The following is a 23,993-nucleotide window of genomic DNA, read 5'->3' as shown; positions in this document are numbered from 1 at the left end:
TCCAAGCTCTTGACTTTTTTGGATTAGATCACAGGGCTATTTTGTGTACCATGGACAAGAGGAGTGATAAGGTGAAGAACTTTGGTGTTGGACGTTTCCATTTTGAGGATAAGTGGTTTTTGGATAAATCTTTTGTCCCTGATTTCCTTTGCGAGCGGACAGCTCTCTCTCATGTTGGCGACTTGCCAACACGTATGGCACACTGTGAAGATTGCCTAAAAAAGTGGGCCGGAAAGAAGTTTAATGGATTGGGAAAGAAGATAGCAGTTCTTAGAAAGGAGAGGATGCAGATGATGCGACAAATGAGCGAGAAGGGCACTGAGGCAGACTTTGTTGAGATATCAAAGCAAATTGAACACGCTGTGGAAGCAGAAGCCAGTCATTGGAAGCAGCGGGCGCGGGTGAATTGGCTTGTGAATGGTGACCGCAATACGGGTGCTTTCCACAGTCAGGCCTCGAGACGGCGGAAGAAAGATACGATCAAAAAGTTGAAAGATAGGCAGGAAGAGCGGAAAGAAGAGGAGCAAGAGAAGGCTGGAATTATCAAAGAGTATTTTGAAGAGCTCTTCGCTTCGAGTAGGCCGACCGACGCAGGAGGACATTTTGGCGGTGACCAACTCAGTGGAGGAGAAGATCAGTGAGGCTGATTTTGAGCTTTTGGATAGGCCTTTTACTGCCGAGGAGGTCAAGATCGCGCTCTTTGAGATGCACCCAACAAAAGCTCCGGGCCCGGATTCAACGCTAGATTTTTCCAACGCTTTTGGCCGCCGATTGGGGACTTTGTCACGAGACAAGTGCTGGCTGTTCTGAATAGTGGGGCTGATTGTGGCGACTGGAATCAGACCATCATTTGCCTCATTTCTAAAGTGAATAAACCTAGTGCCATGCCTGAGTTCAGGCCCTTGAGCTTATGCAACACCTCTTATAAGCAGATGTCCAAATTTATTAGTTAACAGACTGAGGGAAGTTCTTGGGAGATTCATCGATCCGACTCAGAGCGTGTTTCTTAAGGGACGGCTGATCACGGATAATATTCTCATTAGCTTTGAATGCCAACATTGGCTCCGAGCCCGAAGAAGTGGTGAGGTGGGGTTTGCGGCGCTTAAGCTTGATATGCGGAAAGCTTACGACCGAGTTGAGTGGAACTTCCTTGCGGCAATGTTGTGGAAGCTGGGCTTTCCGGAGAGATTCTGTAGCCTGATCATTTTCTGCATCCGTTCTGTCTCTTTCTCCTTCCTCCTCAATCGGGCAGTGTATGTGGTGGACGTCGCCAACCACCAAATAATTCCTGCGGAATTACCAAAATAAATTAGTATAATGGTAAGCAGGGTCGATCCCACAGAGAGCAGTTAAAACTCATTCAAATCCCTAAATCTATAAAAACGGTGATGCCACCACGCCTTAACTTTGGAGAAAATATTAATTAACTAAGAAAAGCAAATTAAATCAAATAAAAATAATTCTTGAATTAAATCAATTAAAGAGGTAATTCGGCTCAAATAAATCCACTCTAATTCAACTCTGATCCTCGACGCAATAATTAATCAATCCCTACCAACCAACCAGTTATAGGATACCGTGAAACGCAACGGACGTACCCCAATTCCTACTTACTGTGTCGATAAACAGCTGGAGACGCCAGACCTGCTTATTTCCCTTATTAAAATATAACCTAGCTGGACACGCCAGACCTAGATTTAATATTTTAATAGCATTAAAATGAAGGAACCCAATTTATATCAATTATCCTAGAGACGCTAGTAATAATTAATATACCAATTAATTCCTACTACGAACATGGTAGTTTTATCACTAATTAGTCCAATTCCAACAATTACGGATTGGCAGGAACTAATTGACTGTAATCCAATTAAACTCAAGTTGATCAGGCTTAAATAAAATCAGAATTATCTTGGAACCTAGGAATTAATCGAAATCAATAGGAACCAATTTTATACTCAATTAGGTCTCACAGATTAATAAATTAGTGCTTCATTATTCTCGCCGAATTAAAGAAATTAGCTACTCATGATTAAACTATAAACAAATAAATAAATAAAAGCAAACATAAAATAATCGAACACAAAAAGTAACGAAATAAATTGCAAGAAAAATAAAGTCACCACTCGAATTTAATAATAAAACTCGTCTGCCTTTTGCTTCCAACTCCAGCCGCAATCAAGAATTAAAAAGCAAGAATTAAAATATAAAAGTAAACAAGGGAATCAAATGCTAAAAAAACGTATGAATCAAAATTGCATGGGAATTAAAAGTGATCTCCCAGAAAGTCAATTGCTACAATCTCCAATATGCGGCTGAGTAAAAAATTAAGAAAAGAACAAGATGATAACCTAATTAAAAAAAACTAACTATGCGGCGCTTAGTCTAGGGAAATTAAAACCAAAAAAAACTCTCTGCAAAAATAACTAATCTAATGCGTAGGAAATAAAAATTCCCCCAAGGTCAACCTTAATTCTCTATTTAAATGCCTAAGTGGCGGCTAGGTGGGGGAACCAAAAATTAAGGGATTAAATCCCTAATTGGCCGTCCCTGTCTCCAAAACATAAATGGGCTCGGCCCCTTACATAATATTAAACCCAAAACTAAATAAAATAAGAGTTTTGGGCATAATTAAATCTAGAATAATTAATCCAAGTCCAATCTCTAATCTTCTCCAAAATCAATCAACTTCTTCCATAATTCTCGACTTTCACCAACTTCTTCCATCCACGAGCATCCATCTCCAATCCATCTAATTCCTGCGCCAAAACATCACAAATCATGTAAAACCAATATAAAACCATAGGAAAACACACACTAAACTAAGCAACTAAAATGCACACATCAAATCCCCTCACACTTAGATCATACCTTGTCCTCAAGTATGACATAAAAGAAGAATTCAATGGTGAAAATCAGTCCACTAGAGACAACTTCCTTCTTTGACACGACACTAAAGACTCACAAGAAAATAATAAAGCAACATACGCAACAACCAAATAGAAAGAAACGGAAAAGAACAAGAACACTAAACAACGACAAACTCAACTAGAAACAACAGCCAAGTAATCATCAAAACACTAGTAACAGAACATACTGCCAAATCGAACCATGCAACTCACAATCAATTCTTAACTCTCAAATCAAGAAAAATAAATGTCGAACAAGTGTTTTCATTGTCTATCTAGTCCAAATCAAGCAACAACAACTTCCTCTCAAGATTCACTCTTCTCTCAATTATGTATTTTGGAAATTCACACTCAAGAAGGAAAATCCACTTAGTCGTGATATGTCATGGTCACATAGTAACTCAAAAAGGTCTTTTCTCATTGGTTATAATGGGGCTAAGGACCATTCATTATGTTGGCAAGATCCTAGGGGTCCTAAGCTCAAGCATTGAAATTCAAATATTGTGCATGCTCAAATTGAATCACATCCATAAACACTAAGTACATGAGGCACAATCTCTAACTTAACCTTGGGCAAGCAAGAACATCACGAATCAACAATCAACTGCATGTTCAATCTAAACTCAACTTGTGCATTTTTTTGTATTTTTTTTCTTTTTTCTTTTCTTTTTTTCTTTTTTTCTCGATTTTTTTCAGCACCCTTATTTTCATCAAAATTACCATACAGAGATTTATTTCACAATTAAGCTCAATACAGAAAGAATTAGCCCATCCATCAACAACATTCACTGACTTGGCCAAACAGATCGTCCCTCCACGGTTCAGAACAGTTTTCAGCATGGATTATGTTTGGGCAGACAGATACAACTTCCTCTAGAATTCAAATGGGATGTAATTCAATTCAAACATGCACAATAAGGTCAAAGGGAGAGTCCAAAACAGGCCTTGGCTAATTATTTTAGTGACTAACAACAAGCAACATGGTCAAGGCTGCAAAGGGCTTACTAGGGGTGAATGCATAGGTAGGAAATCAAAAGCAAGCCAAAAGAGCTACCCTAGTGCCTTCTATCATGCATTACCAATGACGCACAACATATCATAACCTCATGAATAACAAACCACTCAAGAATAAAATAGTAGAGGGTGCTCTACTCTAATAAGCTCAATTCTCACTTGTGTGTGGCTTTTTATTCATTGTTGCTCTTATTTGTCATTCCGAATATCATCCAACAAAACACAGAATTTTTCAATCACCATTTCTTAAGTCCCAAGCATCAAATCTTAAGTTCATCACACAATCCAATTCGGCAGCATGTTCATCACTAGCATTTCAACAATCCTAAGGCTAACAGATCACAAGACTCGACATAAAAACTGACTCAACAAAACACAAACTCAAAGACGCCCCCCTCACACTTAGATTTTGCTTGCCCTCAAGCAAACAAAATAAAGTATAAGTAAGGGACAACGAAGACATAGACGAAACACAAAACAGAAAAAACAACACAAGAACAAGCAAAATAAAATAAGACAAGGAAGGAAATCACCGTGTGCGCTGCCGCCTCATCTCCTATCGAATGGTGGCGCTCAAGTTCGCAATGCTCTCCTGTAGGGAATGCCACATTTCTTTTTTTTTCTTTTTTTTTTTAACTGAAACATAACAAAAATTAAAATTAAGGAAGGGAATTAAAACTGAAAGAAAAACTGAACGAAACGGAAATAAAGAAAAAGAAAAACAAAACGGGAGAAACAAAGGGAAAGAAAATCGGGTTGCCTCCCGATAAGCGCCATTTTTTAACGTCGTCGGCTCGACTTCCAGCTTTGATCAAGAAACTTTCAGAGGTAGGAGTAAAATTTCTTCCACGTCTGCCACGGGTGATGTATCATAATACTGGCTTCAATCGATGTCCATTGACAGTAAATGTCTTCGCCGTATCCAAACTGCGAATCTCAAATGCCCCGTTTGGGCAAACAGACTGTATGACGAATGGGCCAATCCACTTTGTCTTCAATTTCCCGGGCATCAATCGCAGCTTTGACTGGAACAACAACACTCTTTGGCCGACTTCAAATGTCTTTCCTTGCAAGTTCTTGTCGTGCCACATCTTGGTGCGATCCTTATACCACATCGTGGTGTCATAAACTTCCAGACGAAGCTCATCCTCACACTTATCTTTTAAGTCGGGTGGTTCCACATCAAAATGCAGACTTCTGTCGCGTGGCTTCCGTTTGGGCAAACAGTCCGTATGTCTAGAACCTGCGAGTTTCGGGTCAGCATGAAGAAATTTATCCTGTTTGGGCAAACAGAACGTATTTCCAGAATCTGCCAATTTCGGGTGGGCATGAAGAGACTTGATAGATTCTTTGACTTCTTCATTGTTCATCCCACGAGCATCAAGACCAGTTGCTCTTTTGATCAAGGTCGGTTCCAACTTGTCCTGCACAGATTTAGTCTCAAGATGTTCTTGGACAAAAGGGTCAGTAACATTAGTGGCACAAGCAGTTTTAATAGCAGAAGGACTTTTCATGGTATCATCAATGTTGAAAGTGAACTTCTCTCCATGATAATCCAAACATATGGTACCACTATAAACATCAATGACTGCCCTAGTGGTCCTTAAGAAAGGACGACCTAACAGAACACCGGCTGACTCTTTCGACTGCATACCACTCATTTTCACTACATAGAAGTCAGCGGGATAAACAAAATCATGCACCTTTACAAGAACATTCTCTAGAAGACCCTCAGGATGAACACGTGACCCATCAGCCAACTGAATCACCACCTTAGTAGCCACCAACTTCACACCAATTAGGTTATTATAAACAGCTAAGGGCATGACATTAATAGAAGCTCCTAGATCACACAGAGCATGCTCAATCTTAGTATCACCGATGAAACATGGCAGAGAAAACATACCTAGATCCTTGCATTTGGGCGGCAACTCTTTTCGTATCACTGCTGACACGTTCTCGCCCATCACAATCTTTCCAGATTTCTTAGACTTTCCATCGATGAAGTCCTTCAAAAACTTGCTCAGATGAGGGAGTTTGAGTTCTTGGAGGAAAGGAAGATTAATCTCCAACTTTCCAAATATCTTCATGAAGTCATTGATCTCTTCCTCAGGTTTCTTCCTTGCTAACCTTCTTGGGAAAGGTACTGGTGGCACAAACTTAGGATCGCGGAGGCTCAGTATTGGTTCCTCCTTGATCGAATCATCTTCAACACTTTCCTGTTCTGCCTCTCTTCCTTTCTGCACAGCTTCGGACTCACCGTCCTGTTTGGGCAAACGAGATGTATTTCCAGATTGACCTCCAGTGAGCACTAGTTCTTCAGAATCGTTCTGTTTGGGCAAACAGTTGCTCTCGCCAGATTCGCCTTCTCGAACTTTTTCCACTTTCTTGATTGGTGGTTCATCCAATTCTTTACCACTTCTCAAGGTGATCCAGTTCACACTTTCCTGAGGATTCACTTGGACTTGCGATGGCAATTTTCCTTGATGGCCCTTGAGTTGATTCACGGATGTTGCGAGCTGAGACACTTGACGAGCCAACCCCTCTATCTGCACCTTTTGCTCTGCATGAGACTGTTGAAGCTGCTGCACATTGCCTTGCAAAAATTGTTGGTTGCCAATCAATTCCGCCATCATCTCCTCAAGAGATTTGCCTTGTTTCTCGGGAGGATGTTGCTGAGTTTGTGGAGATTGATACCCCGTCCTTTGATGTGGAGGGCGGTAGTTTTGTTGCTGTGGCTGCTGCATCGTTGGTGGCTGCTTCGGCTCGGGATCTCTCCATCGAAAATTGGGATGGTTTCTCCATGGCGCATTGTGATTGTTTGAGTACTGGTCCCGTTTGGGCAAATGGGGCAGTGGCGCATCGTAGCTGTAAAAATTGTGGGGAGAATTCGCGTGGGCTTGATATTCTCCCTCATCTCCTGTGCATTGCAGGCTGGTGTGGCCTGGATTACCACATGCTCCACATGGCTTTTCTGGTGGTTGTCCAGCCATTGCGACTTTCTCCACCATAGTGCTCAACATTCTCTCCAATTTCCCCATCCTTGCTTCGAACTTCTCCTCAAAATCTGATGAACTAGCTTGAGCAGCTTTCTTGAGCTGTTGGATGCGCGGCTCCTCATACTCCCTCGTAGCTTCCACCAAGTGTTGAATTAATCTTTTGGCTTCACTCACCGTGTTTTGGGAAAATCCCCCTCCACTTGCTGAGTTCACCAAATTCTTAGTGTCAACGGTCATCCCTTGGTAGAAATACTGCAACAAGTCACCCTCAGTAAACTTGTGGTTTGGGAAACTATCCACCAATCTCCTAAATCTGGTCCAGTAATTGCTTAAGGACTCATCATACTCCTGATTTGCACCACTGATCTCCTTCTTTAGCGCGTTCGTTTTGGTGGGAGGGAAAAAATGCTCCAGGAATAGCCTTTTCATCTCCGCTCATGTAGTGATAGAATACGGTGGGAGACTCGCGAACCAAGAGTTCGCCTCTGCTGTCATGGTGAAGGGAAAAGCAGCTAATCTGAAGTGTTCCTCCGTTACATCAGTGGGGCGCTTCTGTACCTTGCAGATCTTGATGAATTCGCTCAGGAAATTATATGGATCTTCTCCTTTCTTCCCGTAGTACTTAGGAAGAACATTAAGCAACCCAAGCTTAATTTCTATAGCAGTAGCAGCCGCCGGCATCCGGATCGGAGTTGGGGGGTCATCAGCTTCGTGGCTGGAGAGATCGCACAGTCTCGGATCGTCAGCCATGTCACTCTCAGTACTTGCAACCAAAATTGAGTCAGTTTCTTCTTCAAAGTCTGATTCTATCTCTGAGTCGTAGTCTGTTTGGGCAAACAGAACCTCTTCAGCAGCGACAGAACCGGGTTTTTTCTCGACGAACTGTTCCGGTCGAACGGGAAGGTCAGCCTGCGAATCCAGCAGATCCAGTAGCTTCCTCGCCTTCGCCTTCCTTCCTTAGCTTCTTCACGGTCTTCTCAATTTCACTATCGTAGAGAAGGTTCGGCTTGGACGATCTGCTCATAAACAAGGAAAATAAAAAAAAGAAAATAGACAAAGGGAAAAGAATTAATTAACACCGCTCCCCGGCAACGGCGCCAATTTGGTGGACGTCGCCAACCACCAAATAATTCCTGCGGAATTACCAAAATAAATTAGTATAATGGTAAGCAGGGTCGATCCCACAGAGAGCAGTTAAAACTCATTCAAATCCCTAAATCTATAAAAACGGTGATGCCACCACGCCTTAAGTTTGGAGAAAATATTAATTAACTAAGAAAAGCAAATTAAATCAAATAAAAATAATTCTTGAATTAAATCAATTAAAGAGGTAATTCGGCTCAAATAAATCCACTCTAATTCAACTCTGATCCTCGACGCAATAATTAATCAATCCCTACCAACCAACCAGTTATAGGATACCGTGAAACGCAACGGACGTACCCCAATTCCTACTTACTGTGTCGATAAACAGCTGGATACTTAGGGGTGCCGGCGTTTTCAGTTAGGCAGAAGCGCCTCCAATTCAATCTATCTCCTGGAGAAGATACAAAAGAAGCTGTCCATTTGGAACCAGCGTGATTTTTCGGGAGGCGAGAAAGAGGTTCTGATCAAAGCGGTCATTCAACCGGTTCCAACTTATGCCATGCAGTGCTTTAAGTTGCTGGAGTCGATTTATGATGATATCCACCGCCTCTGTGCTAATTTTTGGTGGGGCGACAAGGACGACAAGAAGAGGATTCATTGGAAAAAGTGGGAGGCTATGTGCCTACCGAAAGAAGCCGGAGGCATGGCTTTAGGAATTTGAAACTTTTTAATAGAGCTTTAATTGCAAAGCAAGTGTGGAGGATGCTCAAGAAGCCCGATGCCCTGGTGACTAGGGTCTTTCGGGCTAAGTACTTCCGTGATGGGGATTTTTTGAGTGCAGCCGGTTCGTGCGGGCGCTTCTTACACTTGGCGTTCGTTGGCGTGGAGCAGACCTCTTATCTCTAGAGGCATGGTGTAGAAGGTGGGAGATGGCACTTCTATTCGTGCTCATGGGGACCCTTGGGTTACGGATTGGCCGGGGGGGTTTGTTTGGGGTAGAGACGGGGCTCCCGGGGCTAAGGGAGTGGTGGCGGATCTGCTGGATGGAGAAGGTCGCTGGGATTTGGCGAAACTGGAGGCTGGTTTCTGGCCCTATGAAGTGGAGGCGATTCGCCGAACTCCGATTGGTGAGAACGGGGACAAGGATGACTTGTGCTGGAAATTTGAGAATAGTGGAAAATTCTCTGTCAAGACGGCCTACTTGCTTGAACAAGGATATTTTGATGGCAGCCCGAATGGGAGTTCAACGGACAAGAAAGCTTGGAGCCGTATGGTATGGAACATCTCTGTGCCACCAAAAGTTAAGATTTTCATGTGGAGGGCGTACAACAACGTGATCCCAACCTCTTGCAACCTCAGAGCTCATCATGTTTCGACGGAAGGGGTCTGTGAGAAATGCTTTGATCAATGGGATACCACTGAACACGGGCTGATCTATTGTCCGGAAGCTCGCAAATTTTGGAAAGGTTCCCAGTTCTGGACCACCTTGTCGAGAATGGCAGGAGCAAGCTTGTGGGAGATTGGAGAGGCGGTTCGGGGGGAATTTTGTGAAGATGATTTTGAGCTGTGGAGTATTTTGGTCTGGAAGGTGTGGTCTTTCTTATGCAAGGCTGCCCACGAGGATGCTGAGAACATGGTGCAACCCACGGAGAGTGAAGGTTTGGCGTTTTGGGAAGCTTTCCAGTCTGCGCGACCACTGGTGAAACTGGAAAATGTTTTGGGGGTGAAGATGGGTGACCGTAAATGGAGGCCACCAAGGAAAGGATGCTTTAGAGTCGACGTGGACTCCATGTTTAACCCGGAGGCGCTCGCTTTTGGGGTCAGGATTGTTATCCGGGATGAGAATGGAAAGGTTTTGAAAGCTATTGCAAAACCCATGGGGCCGTCGACGAATGCGATGATTTCGGAAGTTATGGCTGTTGTGCAAGGTCTGGTGGCTAGCATCGAGAGCGAGATCTTTCCTATTGAAATCCACACCGACTCTCTTCTCGCGGCAAGGGTGATGGCTTCACTGGAAGATGACCATGCTTTTCTGCCAGATGACATTTTAGAGATGATTCAGGAGGCTAGGAAGTGCATGTTGATTGGTGTTTTTCATGCTTTTTCGCTCGGCTAACAGGGCGACGCATTTGCTCGCCCAGTTTGCCGGAAACAATGGTTGTATGGAGTGCAGGGAGGGTGAGCTGCCGGAGTGGCTTAATGATGTAATTTTGGAGGATTCCCATTGAGTTTTATATAAGTTTGCTTCTTTCAAAAAAAAAAAAAAAATTGGTTGCGAATTCACACTGGTTGTGAATTGCGGGATTTTTTAAAGGGGTGATGTTTAAAGAGTAAAATGAAGTGGACATTTTTGGTATTTTGGTAACACTGGCCATTTTTTAATATTTTTGGTAACACTGGCCATTTTGGTAACACTGGCCATTTTTTAAAAATTTTATTTTAGTGGATAATTTTTAATTTTACAATATGAAAGTGGCCATTTTAAAAATCCACTCCTCAATATATTCAATTATATTTTTTTAAAACCATTGTCACTCTCTCTTAGAAAATTGTTTCATGGACGAAAGGGGTATCTATATAATATATAAAATAGGAATTTTTTTCCTCTATTTTTTCCTTTTTTTTTTGCTCACACTACTCCCACAAACTTTTTCACTATATTTTTTTTATATAATTTAATTCTTTTCAAAACATTGTCAAATTTAATTAATGAAGATTAGCGACAAAATTTTTAATATGGTATAAAAATCATCAAAAAATTAATTTAAAACGAATAAGTTATGAAAAATTTAAAATACTTTATTTTTCTCTCGTCATTAAACTTTTACAGATTTTATTTATGTTTGTGCATGAAAATATTTATTTATTTATTTATTTATTTATTATGACGTCTAATACTCTATAATATTAATGTGTAATATTAATTTTCATTATCAAATGAATTGAAATTATTGAATAACTATAATTATTATTATACTTTGTACAGAGTTGAAAATTTACGTTTTTAAATTCGATATTTTATTGAGTAATTGATGTGGATTATTTTATTTTTAAAACATATGTCATTTAATATTTATATTTATTTATTTATTTAATAACTATAATTATCATTATACTCTGTATTTATTTATATTTTAATTATATTTAATATTTATATTTATTTATTTATTTAAATATGTCATTTAATTTCGATATTCACCGTGCATTGCACGAATGAGCGTATTAGATATAAATAAATTTTCAATCGACATTCGTAACATCTAATTAGAGATTAATAAAACCCTAATAGAGATTGGTGAATTATGATTGAAAGTGAATGCACCGAGCATCATTATATAATAAGGTTTGGGATTCTTGGCTTTTCCTTAATCCTAGGTTCTACGTGGCTTCATGAAGGAGCTTTATTTCAAATCTCTGCAATTCTTTTTATTAAATAGAATTTTATTAAAAAGAGAAGAAAAAACCTAAACCCTTGAAAGCACAGAGAGCAGACTAAGGGCCGAGCCTCGTTAAAACCTCAACGAGAGGAAAAAGAGTACTCGTCTAAAAAGAAAAGACAGAAGTGTTTAGAAGCTGAGTTGGGAAAATCTCAGAAGCTCCGGCCGTACCATTGCTCCTAGAAAGTCCCGGCTTCATAACACAAACAAGAACAAAACTAGAAAAAGAAAACTCAAAGGAAAGCAGAACCGAACTAACAATATCGACGTCTGTCATAGAAGGATCTTCGGCCAGAGAAATGCCGTCGTCAAGACCCTCCTCCAGCCATCGAACGAGCAAAGAAAAGATGCCAAACTCACAAATAGTCATGGCGAGAGCCCCTGCCGGGAGGGCGCTATCGCCGAGACCCTCCTCCACCCAGCTGAAACCAACAGGAAAAAAGCCTTCGCCGAAGTCATTTTCGAGCCAACTGTCAAGCAAAGAAAAACGCCAAAGAACCCAAGAGTAAATACAACCAAGGAAAGAGCCCCGGCCGGTGAGACGCCGTCGCCGAGGCCCTTCGCCAACCAGCTGAAAAAAAGCATCAAGAATCCCCCTTCCCTGTAGTGTCCAACCATCACCGCAGCTTTGAGCATCCCAGCGCAACCCAACAAAAACGCTGAAGTCCTCAGCTCGCTTAATATAGCAGCAATATCTATTTCCATCCCACCAATCTGGACGCCCACCATGTGTTAGCTTAATACTATTCATCCTATGTGGCAAAATAATTCCATATATAATATTTTATTTTAATCTTTAAAACACAAGAGAAATAATTTCTCACTCCTAATTCTCGAATTCCATTTCCCCTACGCAATCTTTTCTGCCTGTCCCCACCGGTTGTTCATTGTCATACCTCGACTTTTAATCCCTGATTAAGGGCTTAATTATTAATAATTAGGGTTCGGCATCCATTAATAATAAAACTGGTTTGATTTATCTGATGTGATTTAATCGTTATATATGTGTTTTAATGTGCTTAGTTAAAGAAAATTTTTATAAATGCGGTGCATAAGTTTTAATTGGTGAGTTAAGTGTATTTATATGAGCCACATGAATTTTAAATTATGCATGAAGTCATGAATTTTATCTAAATTTGATAGTACATGTAACACCCCGTACTTTTCTCTATGTTGTGAGATAGTGTTTTAACACTATTGAGAGTACTAAGATGTCAGAGAGATTGACTGTCCTATTAAGAAAATAGGAATAATGAGTTGGAAATACAGTCGGGAAAGAAAGAGTGAAAAACCTTGATAAAAAAAAAGTCGGTCGGAGAGACGTCTAGTTTGTCTGTGTTTGTCGACTGCTTTGACGTGATATTATGTGAAATTACGTGACTGATTGATTATGTGATTTTCGTTACTTGTGTCTTTATGAGCAAGTTATTATGATTTTTATTTGAGAATTATAGCACTTGGAATTTTAATTAAGTTTCCAAAGCAAGTGCAGTTTATTTTTACCGAGAAATCAAAGAATGCCGGTTTATGGAAATTTTTCCAAACAAAATATTTTCAAATTATTTTTCCTATGATGAGAAATATTATAATTGAGTGAGTGCACTAATATTAGTGCCATATTTATTTAAAATTTTGGTCACAAGAGTTTTGTGTTATAGCATTTCATTAATTAGTAATTAGTCTTTCATGATTTTAATACATGGTTTATTCCTACACCACATACTACCTTACACACACATGATTATTTTAATTAATTGAGCATGTGTTTAATTCCTAACCTTGCATGAGAAGGGAACAAGTGGCCAAGGTGGGCTTTTAATATTCATTAATTGCTTAGGAAACTTAGTGACCAAGTTTAGCATTAAACAAAATCATTTTCTCTCCCTTCCTCCCCTCTCATTTTCGTCCATCTCTCTCTCCCTCTCTACTCTCACTATTTTCTTTTCAATCCATCATGGAAGAACACTCCAAAGCTTCTAAACACATAGATCCACCATCACCATTCCTAGAGCTAGCCTTCAATCACCAAGAATCAAGAGAATGATCAAGCTAGAGTTTCCAAACCAAAGTGTATCAAAGAGTTCGCCATTTTCTTAAATATTGAGGGTAAGTGGATCAACCTTAAGATTCCTTAAATCTACCTCCATTTCTTGATGTTTTGATGAAAGAAAATAAGAAAATCAAACCCCTCCCTCATTTCTCTAATTTTCGAAAATTGGGGGTATTTTTACCCTTCAAATATTTTCACTTTCTTTTCTTAAATCGAGGCAATAATTATGTAATTGAGAACCTATTGAGTTGATATCCATGAGTTTTTAAAAGGATTAGAAAGGATTTTGAATTTTCAAAGAGTTTAGTTTGCTAAAATTTGGGAAGTTTTGATTGATGATGAGATTTGATGAATTGATGTCTTATATGTGCTATTAAATGACTCAATTTGATTAATCTAAGGTTGAATTAATGATTTATGCATGTTTGTAAAATTTCAAAAAGTTTAGTTAGATATAAAATAGGGCCTTTTGATTTATGTGCTAATTATTTGAATTGGCTAAGGATAATTGATAATAAGCATGATAGTAATGATAGTTAAAGGTTAATTTCGCTAATTGTTGATTATATGTGAAATTTCTTGAGTTTAGTTTACTAGGATTTGGGTATTTTTGAATTATGAGATCAATGTTTGGATTAATGATGTCTATATGCTAATTGGACTTTATAAAGGACTATGGCGTGATTAAATTGAGAATTTTGAATGAAATGAAAAGTGTTAGTTTGAGGAAGAAGATGACATATATGTGTATCTATATGTGATCTTGTCTTATGATGTTGATTTGTGCTAATTGGTAACCTAGGATGTTAGATCTATGATTTGATCAATAGGTTATACATGATTAGTGATATTTTCAAAAGATTTAGTTTAATAAAAACTAGGGTTATTAATAAATCTACGTGTTAATTGTGTGAAATCAGTTAAGTATATAATCTTGAGCATTTAAAGAGTTTGAGATGAGATTTTGGTGAATCTCGTAGGCCTACTGACCTACTGTGATCGACGGTTTGTCGATGTCTAATAGCTTTGAAAATTTTATAGCAAGTCCCTACATGAGTCTTGAGTACCCTGGTAAAAGTTCAAGCCATTCCAACTTCGTTTGTTATTTCTTTAAAATGCAAAACCCAAACTGCACATTACTACCGAGAATTTCAGAGAACAGGGGAAAGAGTCATTCATTTCAGTAGCTTCCTGTGTGTTTTTATGGTATTAACCTTATTGTGTTAGCTAGATATCCACCAAAGTTGAGCCCAGTTTGATAACGTTTACTATTTTTCAAAAATCCAAGTTTTCAATTGCTCAAAACTGCCGAATATGGTAGATCGTGGTAAAAACGTCATATCTCTCAAATCACTTGGAGTTTTTGACTCTACGTTTTTTTATATGAAACTAGACTCGAAGATCTTTCTTTCGGTATGAGTCTCGAGTCCAGGAGATGTCGGAGTCAGAGCAGATTAAATTTTGAAGTTGAGTCAGTGTAAAAACAGAGCATGTTTTGATGATGTTTGTTTGTGATTCTTATGTGCCTTATGTGATTGTGTTGCCTATGTGTTTGAATGAGATTAGACGAGCCTTATATGAGAGATAAATCGAGACTTAGAACCATGATTTTCTTGAAACCTATCCTTGAACTTAAGGATTTGAGATGAGTGGAGAGTTTATATAGAGTTGAGTAAGGAGATAGAATATGAGATAGAGCATGAGTTAAGGCTTTATGAGAATGGATTTTAAAAGGATTAAAATATTTTAAATTAATTCCATTTTAATGGAGTTTAGAATGCTTATTTAAGTCATTTATAAATGAATAATGGAATTTCGTATTTATTTACATGGAAATGAAATGTATAGAATGTTATAAGATGATGCATGATTATTATCTCTTATGTGAACATGTGAATTTCTAAATGATATTAAGTTTAAGGATGTTGAATTCTTTTATTTCGTTTGTTATGTTGGTTTTTGATTGTTTTAATCGAAACGACTTATGGATGCTAGAACCCTAAAACACTAAAAGATACCCTAAGCACGTAGAATTAGACCTTGTCTTGTGATAATTTTCTTCACGAACTTATCGACTCTTCATCAATAAAGGTTCGGGCGACAGGAAGTGAAGCCGAAGAAGAAGCGACTCCACGCTAGCTTAAGAACGTTTGAGGTGGGCATTACTTTTACTATACGTATATAGAGATCCCCTGCAGTGTCGTAGGCCTTTTATACGAATATATGCATGAGATGATTTTAACTGTTAATTTCAGTTTATTATTATGCCCAAATGATAAATGACTCTTATGAAATGAAAGTGAAATGTTTATGAAATGAAATGAAATGTTTATGAAATGATTGACTGCCAAAAATGTTTATGTTTTTATATGTATCCTATATGTGTCGGTTCGCCAACTTTAAAGGAAATCCAATTGGGATCCTATGCTAGACAAAGGTCGCTAGCTAGGGTTAACGTGTACACTCATGGAGACCGCGAGTCGATTGCGACCGGTCTTGGCGTCCGTGGTAAGGAGACCTCCTTCCCGGCGCGTGATAGAAAGGAACAGATATGGATCATATGAAGGAAAATGGGTCGGCCGGCCAATCTTATGAAAATGAAAGAAATGTTTTAGTAAGCGCAGGTCTTTCAAGAAAACCCTTGTGTGTTACTGTTATGGCAGTTCAATTTATATATATGTTATGCATGAATGTATTTTTCGGCATATGCCCACTGAGTATTTTATATTCAGCCCTGCATGTATTTCTAAATGTGCAGGTTGAGCAGCTGATGGAATGGAATGGTGTTGAGCGGGTGTTCCTTTTTCATTTCAAGAAATGAAACCTTGAGTATGCATCTCCATATGCATAACTCACACGTTTTCCGCTACAAACACTCTGACTTATTTATCGTTTCTACTTGAACTTATTACTACTTCATTTTGACTAACTTTCATTTGGGGTCTAGTCGTTATGGCAGGCTCGTTTGTAAATTACCCAAGCGGTTATATATAAATATATATATATATATATCACTAGTTTGTTGTTATTAATGTTGGTTACTTAACAAATCCCCTTTAATTCCCATTTCTTATTGTTCACCCCAAGTCATAACCCCGGTTAACCCGTCATTGGGATAGTGGGCTGTGACATTCATTCCCCCACCGGCTCTCCATTTCTCTGCCGCTCCGATTTGCCCCTCCCACCGTCGCGATCAGCTTCACTGAACCACCCGACTTTTCTTCCCTTTCCCCTTCACCACTGTGATCTGCCCCTCACGTCGCGTACGAGATTCTCCCTTCGCTGTCTTTTCTGCACATTGGCTCTCCCTTCCCCCACTGCTCCGATCTACCCCTCCCACTGCCGCAATCTGCTTCGCCGGACCACCCAATGCTCCTTCCCTCTTCCCTCCACCACTGCGATCTGCCTCTCCCACCACCGTAATCTGCTGCTCAAGCCTCAATTTGGTCCCCAATTCCATTCCCTCCCCGTTGTCGATGGTTCATTCTTAGTGTGAACATCGACGAGTGAGATATCTCAATAAGCGTCGCGTACGGGAAGGCCGCAATCGCCCTGTCTGTTTCTCTTCGTCGGTCGCCACTCAGCCGATTGGCTAGAAATCTTCATCACCGCCGCTGCTAGCTCCTCTAGCATGGTAAATATTCTATTAGGAAAGTACAATTGAAAATATGGAATGATTGAAGCTCTACTTTAGAAAGAATAAATTATGGAAATATTACAATATATACAATCATTTAGGTAAATGTATAGCAATGCATGGAAACTTTAAAACCTAGATTTTTAGCTATAAATTCATTAGTTCACCTTTTCATCCATTCTTACAGACACACGATATTCTCTTTTGTTTCTTTATGTCACCCGAAAATTGTACAGAAAAAGATTTCAAGGTATGTTTTTTGAATTCGATATTCAGTCACTTTTGTTATACTTTTAATTTTTCGACGTGGTGTGATATATGTATCTGATGTTTTTAATCTTTGCGAATAAATTGCACTGTTGTTTCGAGGTTCTGCTTAATGACTCAAATCCCCTTGATGTATGTGCTATTTGTGTGAAGTTTCTTTTGTTCATTGTAGTTCTCTTTCAAATGAGTTAGATCATATTCTTAAATTTGGTTTATTTCATGAGAAGTTTATGACTCCTTAGCTACATGTTTAGTTTCTTTTGTTCATTGTGTCTCATCTTTCGAATGAGCTATAGCTATTTGTATAGTCTTAAGATTGGTTTATTGCATGATAAGCTTATGACCCTTTAGTTACATGTATAGTTTCTTTCGTGCATTGTGGCTCTCTTCCAAATGAGCCAGAGCTGTTGACTTAGTCTTAAAATTTGGTTTATTCATGTATTGGACTTTTATGAGAAACCTATATAAACTTCTATAATTCTATTAACTTGCTTAACAAATATTGATTGTTGATAGATCTAATTCACTGAATGTCTGTGGTGTTAGTTGTTGGGAGGTTGAAATTCCAAATGATTGTGGTGTTGTTTGGTAGGATCATGAGTGAGTGTTTTTTAGGCTAAAGTTTTTGGCTCACCCTTTACTAACGTCTGTACATAAGACGGTCATAGGAACATAGTAATATATGTTTTCATGCTCTCATCTTCATGTTCTGGAGTTGGTCCTCTAGCTTTCTTGATTCAGCTTCTGCCTTTGCACTTTGTAGATTCACCCAAACTTGAATCTTTGCTTCTTCTCTTTGATATCTGAAAAATACCAGTAGATATCAATGCCACTCCAACAATATACTCCCTCCGTCCAGCCGAGCTTGAGGCGTTTCTTTTGGGCACAGGAATTAAGAAGTAGTGTAGTATAAAAGTGATAAAGTAAGAGAAAGAATGTAATAAGGGGTGCAATTAGTTTTGTAAATTAGTGCTTTAAATTGCCTAATTTTTGCCAAAAAATGAAATGACTCAAGCTCGACGGGACAGCCCGAGAAGGAATACGACTCAAGCTCAGTGGTACGGAGGGAGTATATATATATATATATATATATATATATATATATATATATTAATAAAACAAGAAAAATCCCACATTTCACCTTAGGCATCTCTTAGTCTTCTTCTCTTCCTACAAACCAGCAGTCCTCGACTTCGAGACATTATTCTTGCACTCACTTCTCATCTCGAAGTGCCTCTGATGAGATCTACTGCGAGAGAAATCCTAGCAACTCAAGAAGAAACTCTTGAATTAACCTAGTAAGCAATGTAACGTTGTTTCAAAGAATAAAAGTCTAAAAATTCCCTGCGAACTGAACCAAGGGGTTTAAATAAAACAAATAACAGAGTGCTACTAGCAGAAGAAAACTTCTAATGAGAATCTTGCGAAATATTAAAGTCCTAATAATATAAGAAAACTACTAATATTAAATAATAAATATTAATAAAATCTTAGTAATCGGTGGATTTCCATCATCTTCCTCTCCATCAAAATGAATCTTGTCCTCAAGGTTAAAGCTTGGAAACTGGGCTCAAACTTCTGCGACCGATTGCTACGTTGCATCCTCCAACCTAAGTGCCTTTCACTGAATCAATACTTTGCTCACTGGTCCTCCACGTTGTATGTTCGACTTGTACTCAATCACGTGGTCCGACTCAAGTGCTGGCAACCCCTCAGATGAATATGGCAATAAAGTTGAACGAATAGCTTTAGCTAACCCAACCTTTCTCCACAACAATGAAACATGAAAATTTGGGTGAATTTTGGATTCAACTGGTAACTCCAAATGAAAGTTCATTATTTTAATCTCCTATCTGATTGTGTTCATGATTGCATATGTATGTCCTTTGTCTCTATATAAGTAGATTATATGGTGTGTTGTAGATCACAGAAGACCATATAATTGGAATAACCTTAAGAGATATAAAATGATCACAACCGAGATAACTTTAGGACGAGTCATTGGTTTAGGCTGCGGTATAGATGGAAGTAGTTTGTCTTGACTACTTGTCTATACTGGTACGTCATAACGTATTGATAGGACCACAGTGAGATGTATTCTTCTATCTGACTTAAGTGAAGAATCAAGATCTCGGTGACTTAATAAAATCTTAATACTAATAAGATTTCAGATATATATGTTAATTCGTGTATCACTTTGATTTACTATGAGTAAGAGTTATATAGTAACTTGAGTACTCTGTATCTTGGGTGATAGCGGTTAATATATGATATTTGATTATCTGTATTAGTACCCGTATCCGATATAGGATAATGACATCCCCTTAAGGAGCTCAATAAGGTTTATTGCGCTAAACCCTGCAGGTTGATTAAGTTTAGGCGCAATAATAAGATTTGAGTGGTACTGCTTAAGGATTACAAAGAGATTAATTAATTTAAGCTGTCAGAGCTGTAATTAATTAGTGGATGTCAGATATTTTAAATACGGGGATTTAATATGTCTAAATACAAGCCCCGACTCATCACCGGCAATAAAGGGGTAAGTCAGTATTGGTTCTCTAGTGGAATGAACTAATATTTATAAATTAATTATGGTCTGGGCTGGCCATGGAGAATTAATTTATTTGAGGCCCATCTTTATTCCTTGTATCTGGTCCCTGGACTGGCCCAAAGTCTCCTTGCCCTAGCAGAGACATAATTCGCTAATTAATTAGGGTTTTGAGAGAGCAGAGAGGCGCCAGACGTGAAAGGCAGAATTCTCTCTTGGGACTTTCACAGCTCGTTGTCCATCCAACGGTGAAAGCTGAGCTCCATCCAGTTCAGAAGATCTGAGCTGGAGTCAGATTTTCGCAGGAAATCAAGTTCTGGCAGTTTCGGGAGAACGGCCATAACTTCCTTCACAGAACTCCGATTCAGGAGAAATAGGCGGCCACGGAAAGCTCTCTCGAAGATGAAGAAGTCGTATTTCTAGGCAAAATATGATTTGAGGACGTTTGAGGTTTCAAACGAAGGCTTGAAGCTGACTGGTCTGTTCAACTGCGAGTTTGACGAATTCTTCTGAATTCTTCAGGTATTTCTGAACTCCAACGTGCAGCACTTAAATTCATAGGGGCATGTTAGGGATTAATCGTTGTATGATAAATTAATAATAATCCAAAAAATGATCTTCGGGGGAAATCGAGTATTAATGTAATACCCCGTTTCCCTGAGTTAAATTTAGAATTTATTTTCGAAATTTAGAAGTAAGATGATTCACGCCGGATATAAAGAAAATGAATTTATTTTAATTCCAACAAACGATTTGCAAAATCTTTTTGTAAATGTCAGTCATTTAAATTCTTATGCATTTCATATTTATTTAATTGAGCATCGATCATTTACACGAACTATTTTATTTAGCGAACACTGAAGAATTATTACAGTTCGATAAACCAACACAGATATTTTATTAGTCAAATCACCTACACCCTATATCATCCATTAGCCACCTACCCACCTACCCACCTACCATACATGCATTACACCTCATTCATCACTGACTAATTTCAATCATGCTTTCCAGCTAGCAACTCCCTTCACCATTCTACACTGCAACCTCCACAATTATAGTCTCCAATCTGCACTCTTCTATCTATTAGAAACATGCTCCACTCATTTTGAAAATTTTCATCGGCTGCCCAAGCTCATTTCACCAAAAATCAAGTATTGAGCAAACAAGCAAAAAATCAGAATACCAACTGAAATCCTCGCCAAGGTAACCACTTGACTTTTTCGCCTACCTCTGTTTATACATTACGCCTCTAGCTCCAAATTGGTTTATCAGAAACCACAAATAAACCTCATGATTTACACAGCAAAACATTTCAAGCATTTCAAAAGAATGACATTTATTTATTCATACACATACATCATAACATGACTGTTGTTAAAAGAAAAGAAAAGCAGAAGAGGAGATTTGTTGTTTTTATTGAAAAATGGAGTCTTGAACTTGGTTTGCTGTCGAATCTGAGTGTTTGGAGCGTTTGAGTCGGGAAGGGCAGAGAGAGAGTCGACGGCAGCGGCGCTGCTGTCGCCCGGCCACGGTGAGAGAGAGGGAGCGAGGGCTCGGGCGCCGCTCTTCGCGGTGGGATATCGGGCCTGTTTCAGCCGAGAGAAGGGAGAACCGAGGGGCAGTGGTTGTCGCCGTTGCTCCGGCGAGCTCCAGCGGCCATGAGAGCAGCGAGGAGGAGAGAGAACAAGGGGGGGTACAGAGAGCTGCTGGGAATCGGCGATGGTGGCAGCATATGGCTGCTGCTATCGGCCGGAGTTGAGAGAGGGCAGGCGGCGGTCAGCGGTGGCTCCGAGCTGCTGTCTGGCCGAGTAAGTGAGAGAGAGAGAGCTTGAGGGCTGGGGATCGGCGGCGGCGGTCTTCCAGCCGTGCAGTCGCCGGAAGTCAGAGGGTAGGGAGGTGGAGACTGGTGGGAATTAGAGGCGGTCGGCGATGGCTGGTTGCTGTCGTCCGTCCGACACAGAGTGAGAGGAAGATAGGCAGGGGCCGGGCACGCGGCGGTGGTTAGCTCCGCTAGCCACTGTGGCCGCCGGACTTCGGAGAGAGGCAGCGGCGTTCTCAGTTGTGGGAGTGTGTGCGTGCTCGTTCGGTGAGCGAGGGACGAGAGAGAGGACGAGGTAGAGGGGAGTCAGCGGCGGTCGGCGCGGTCGTTCGCCGGAGAAGGGGTGGGAGGCGGCGTGCGCCGCTGCTCTGTGAAGTGTGAAAAAGAGAAAGAGAGTGAGATCGGTAGTGAATGTGTGTGTGGCGCGGCTGATGGGGGGAAGAAGAAGGGAGAGAGTGTTGGGCTAGGGCTTGGGGAGTGGGCTTGGGGTGTTGGGCCGAGAGTTGGGCTGGGTTATTTCTTTATGTTGGGCTGAATTTCTATTTTTAACTGGATGGGCTGATTTTTTTTTATTTAGTAACTTGGGCTCAGTTTATTTAATTAAAACAGCTGGGCCTTGTTACTTGGATTGTGCAGATTTTTTTTTAATGGACTGCATTATTTTATTAAATGGACTATACTTATATTAATTAATTGAACTATTAAATAGTTTAATTTATTTATTTAAAGAGTAAATTGCATAATAATATTAAATTATTATTATGTGCATATTATTAAGTAAATTACTTATTATATGCTAAGCATGACATGAAATTGCATTATATTTTGCAATAAAAGTATTTATGATTTAATTGGTTTTAATTATAATTCCAATTATTAAAGAAAATCGAGTAAGGATATTGTTGGTGTTCTTAACTCAAGAAGTTTAGTTTTCAATTATTTATTCATTAAATTTTTGAAAACCCGGCGTGAGGAATCATAGTAGTTAAGTGCACCCACTAAGACTTTAAGTTAGCTTCACGAGACCTATTAAGAATAAAATTTTTGTAGGCTTTGTGGACCAAGGGGATTAGCGCTGCTTTCCCAAGACGAGTTTATGTAATTATGATCTTCAGGCTTTGCCTATCCAGGTGGGCATTACTTTTACTATACGTATATAGAGATCCCCTGCGTGTCGTAGGCCTCTTATACGAATATATGCATGAGATGATTTTAACTGTTAATTTCAGTTTATTATTATGCCCAAATGATAAATGACTCTTATGAAATGAAAATGAAATGTTCATGAAATGAAATGAAATGTTTATGAAATGATTGACTGCCAAAAATGTTTATGTTTTTATATGTATCCTATCTGTGTTGGTTCGCCAACTTTAAAGGAAATCCAATTGGGATCCTATGCTAGACAAAGGTCGCTAGCTAGGGTTAACGTGTACACTTATGGAGACCGCGAGTCGCTTGCGACCGGTCTTGGCGTCCGTGGTAAGGAGGCCTCCTTCCCGGCGCGTGACAGAAAGGAACAGATATGGATCATATGAAGGAAAATGATCGGCCGATCGACTTTATGAAAATGAAAGAAATATTTTAGTAAGCGCAGGTCATTTAAGAAAACCCCTGTGTGTTACTGTTATGGCAGTTCAATTTATATATGTATGCATGTTGTATTTTCGGCTATGCCCACTGAGTATTTTTATACTCAGCCCTGCATGTATTTCTAAATGTGCAGGTTGAGCAGTTGATGGAATGGAATGATGTTGAGCGGGTGTTCCTTTGACATATCAAGAAATGTAACCTTGAGTATACATCTTCATATGTATATCTCACACGTTTTCCGCTGCAAAACACTTTGATTAGGATAACTCTATATTATGAAGTTGTTACACGTGTTATTGGGTAAACCACCTTAATCAGTTCTCTTTTATGTGTATGTTTTATAAGTATCCAAATGATCATATATGATCCTAGCTTTTTATCTATAAGTGATATTTTCATATACTTTAATGTTAAGTAATTGTCCATTTCCATTTCTTATTGTTCACCCCAAGTCATAACCCCTGTTAACCCGTCATTGGGATAGTGGGCTGTGACAGAGTGGTATCAGAGCGGTTCGTTCGCTCTGGCCCTAGAAACCTTATTCTAAAGAGTCGAGTCTAGTTTGATTCTTTAGACTTACACGGGTTCATATGGCACCGCTCAACACTCCATTGCATCGTGCTCAATCAAG

At 39.4% G+C, this 23,993-nt stretch overlaps 1 protein-coding gene and 2 long non-coding RNA genes across 3 annotated transcripts; all 3 read left to right on the top strand.

Annotated features, from left to right (window-relative positions):
- Positions 1 to 50: 50 nt before the first annotated feature.
- Positions 51 to 641, top strand: LOC130994187 (uncharacterized). Its single transcript, XM_057919220.1, has one exon. The coding sequence runs from the start codon at positions 51 to 53 to the stop codon at positions 639 to 641; it is 591 nt and encodes a 196-aa protein (XP_057775203.1).
- Positions 642 to 13,299: 12,658 nt separating this feature from the next.
- LOC130992860 (uncharacterized) lies at positions 13,300 to 16,472 on the top strand. The gene is made up of 3 exons (XR_009091446.1): positions 13,300 to 13,551; positions 15,587 to 15,650; positions 16,254 to 16,472. It is a non-coding gene; the product is annotated as an uncharacterized LOC130992860 (long non-coding RNA).
- A 4,289-nt stretch (positions 16,473 to 20,761) lies between these two features.
- Positions 20,762 to 23,776, top strand: LOC130992859 (uncharacterized). The gene is made up of 3 exons (XR_009091445.1): positions 20,762 to 21,153; positions 22,820 to 22,899; positions 23,496 to 23,776. It is a non-coding gene; the product is annotated as an uncharacterized LOC130992859 (long non-coding RNA).
- The last annotated feature ends 217 nt before the right edge of the window (positions 23,777 to 23,993 follow it).

This window comes from Salvia miltiorrhiza, chromosome 7 (assembly GCF_028751815.1).
Source record: "Salvia miltiorrhiza cultivar Shanhuang (shh) chromosome 7, IMPLAD_Smil_shh, whole genome shotgun sequence".
In the NCBI taxonomy this organism is placed as follows: Eukaryota; Viridiplantae; Streptophyta; class Magnoliopsida; order Lamiales; family Lamiaceae; genus Salvia; species Salvia miltiorrhiza.
Note: the sequence above shows the minus strand (reverse complement) of the source record. Positions and strands in the feature narration are given on the sequence as shown.

Coding starts and splice junctions, on each gene's coding strand:
- LOC130994187 (XM_057919220.1), top strand. CDS start 51: ATGGACAAGAGGAGTGATAAGGTGAAGAACTTTGGTGTTGGACGTTTC.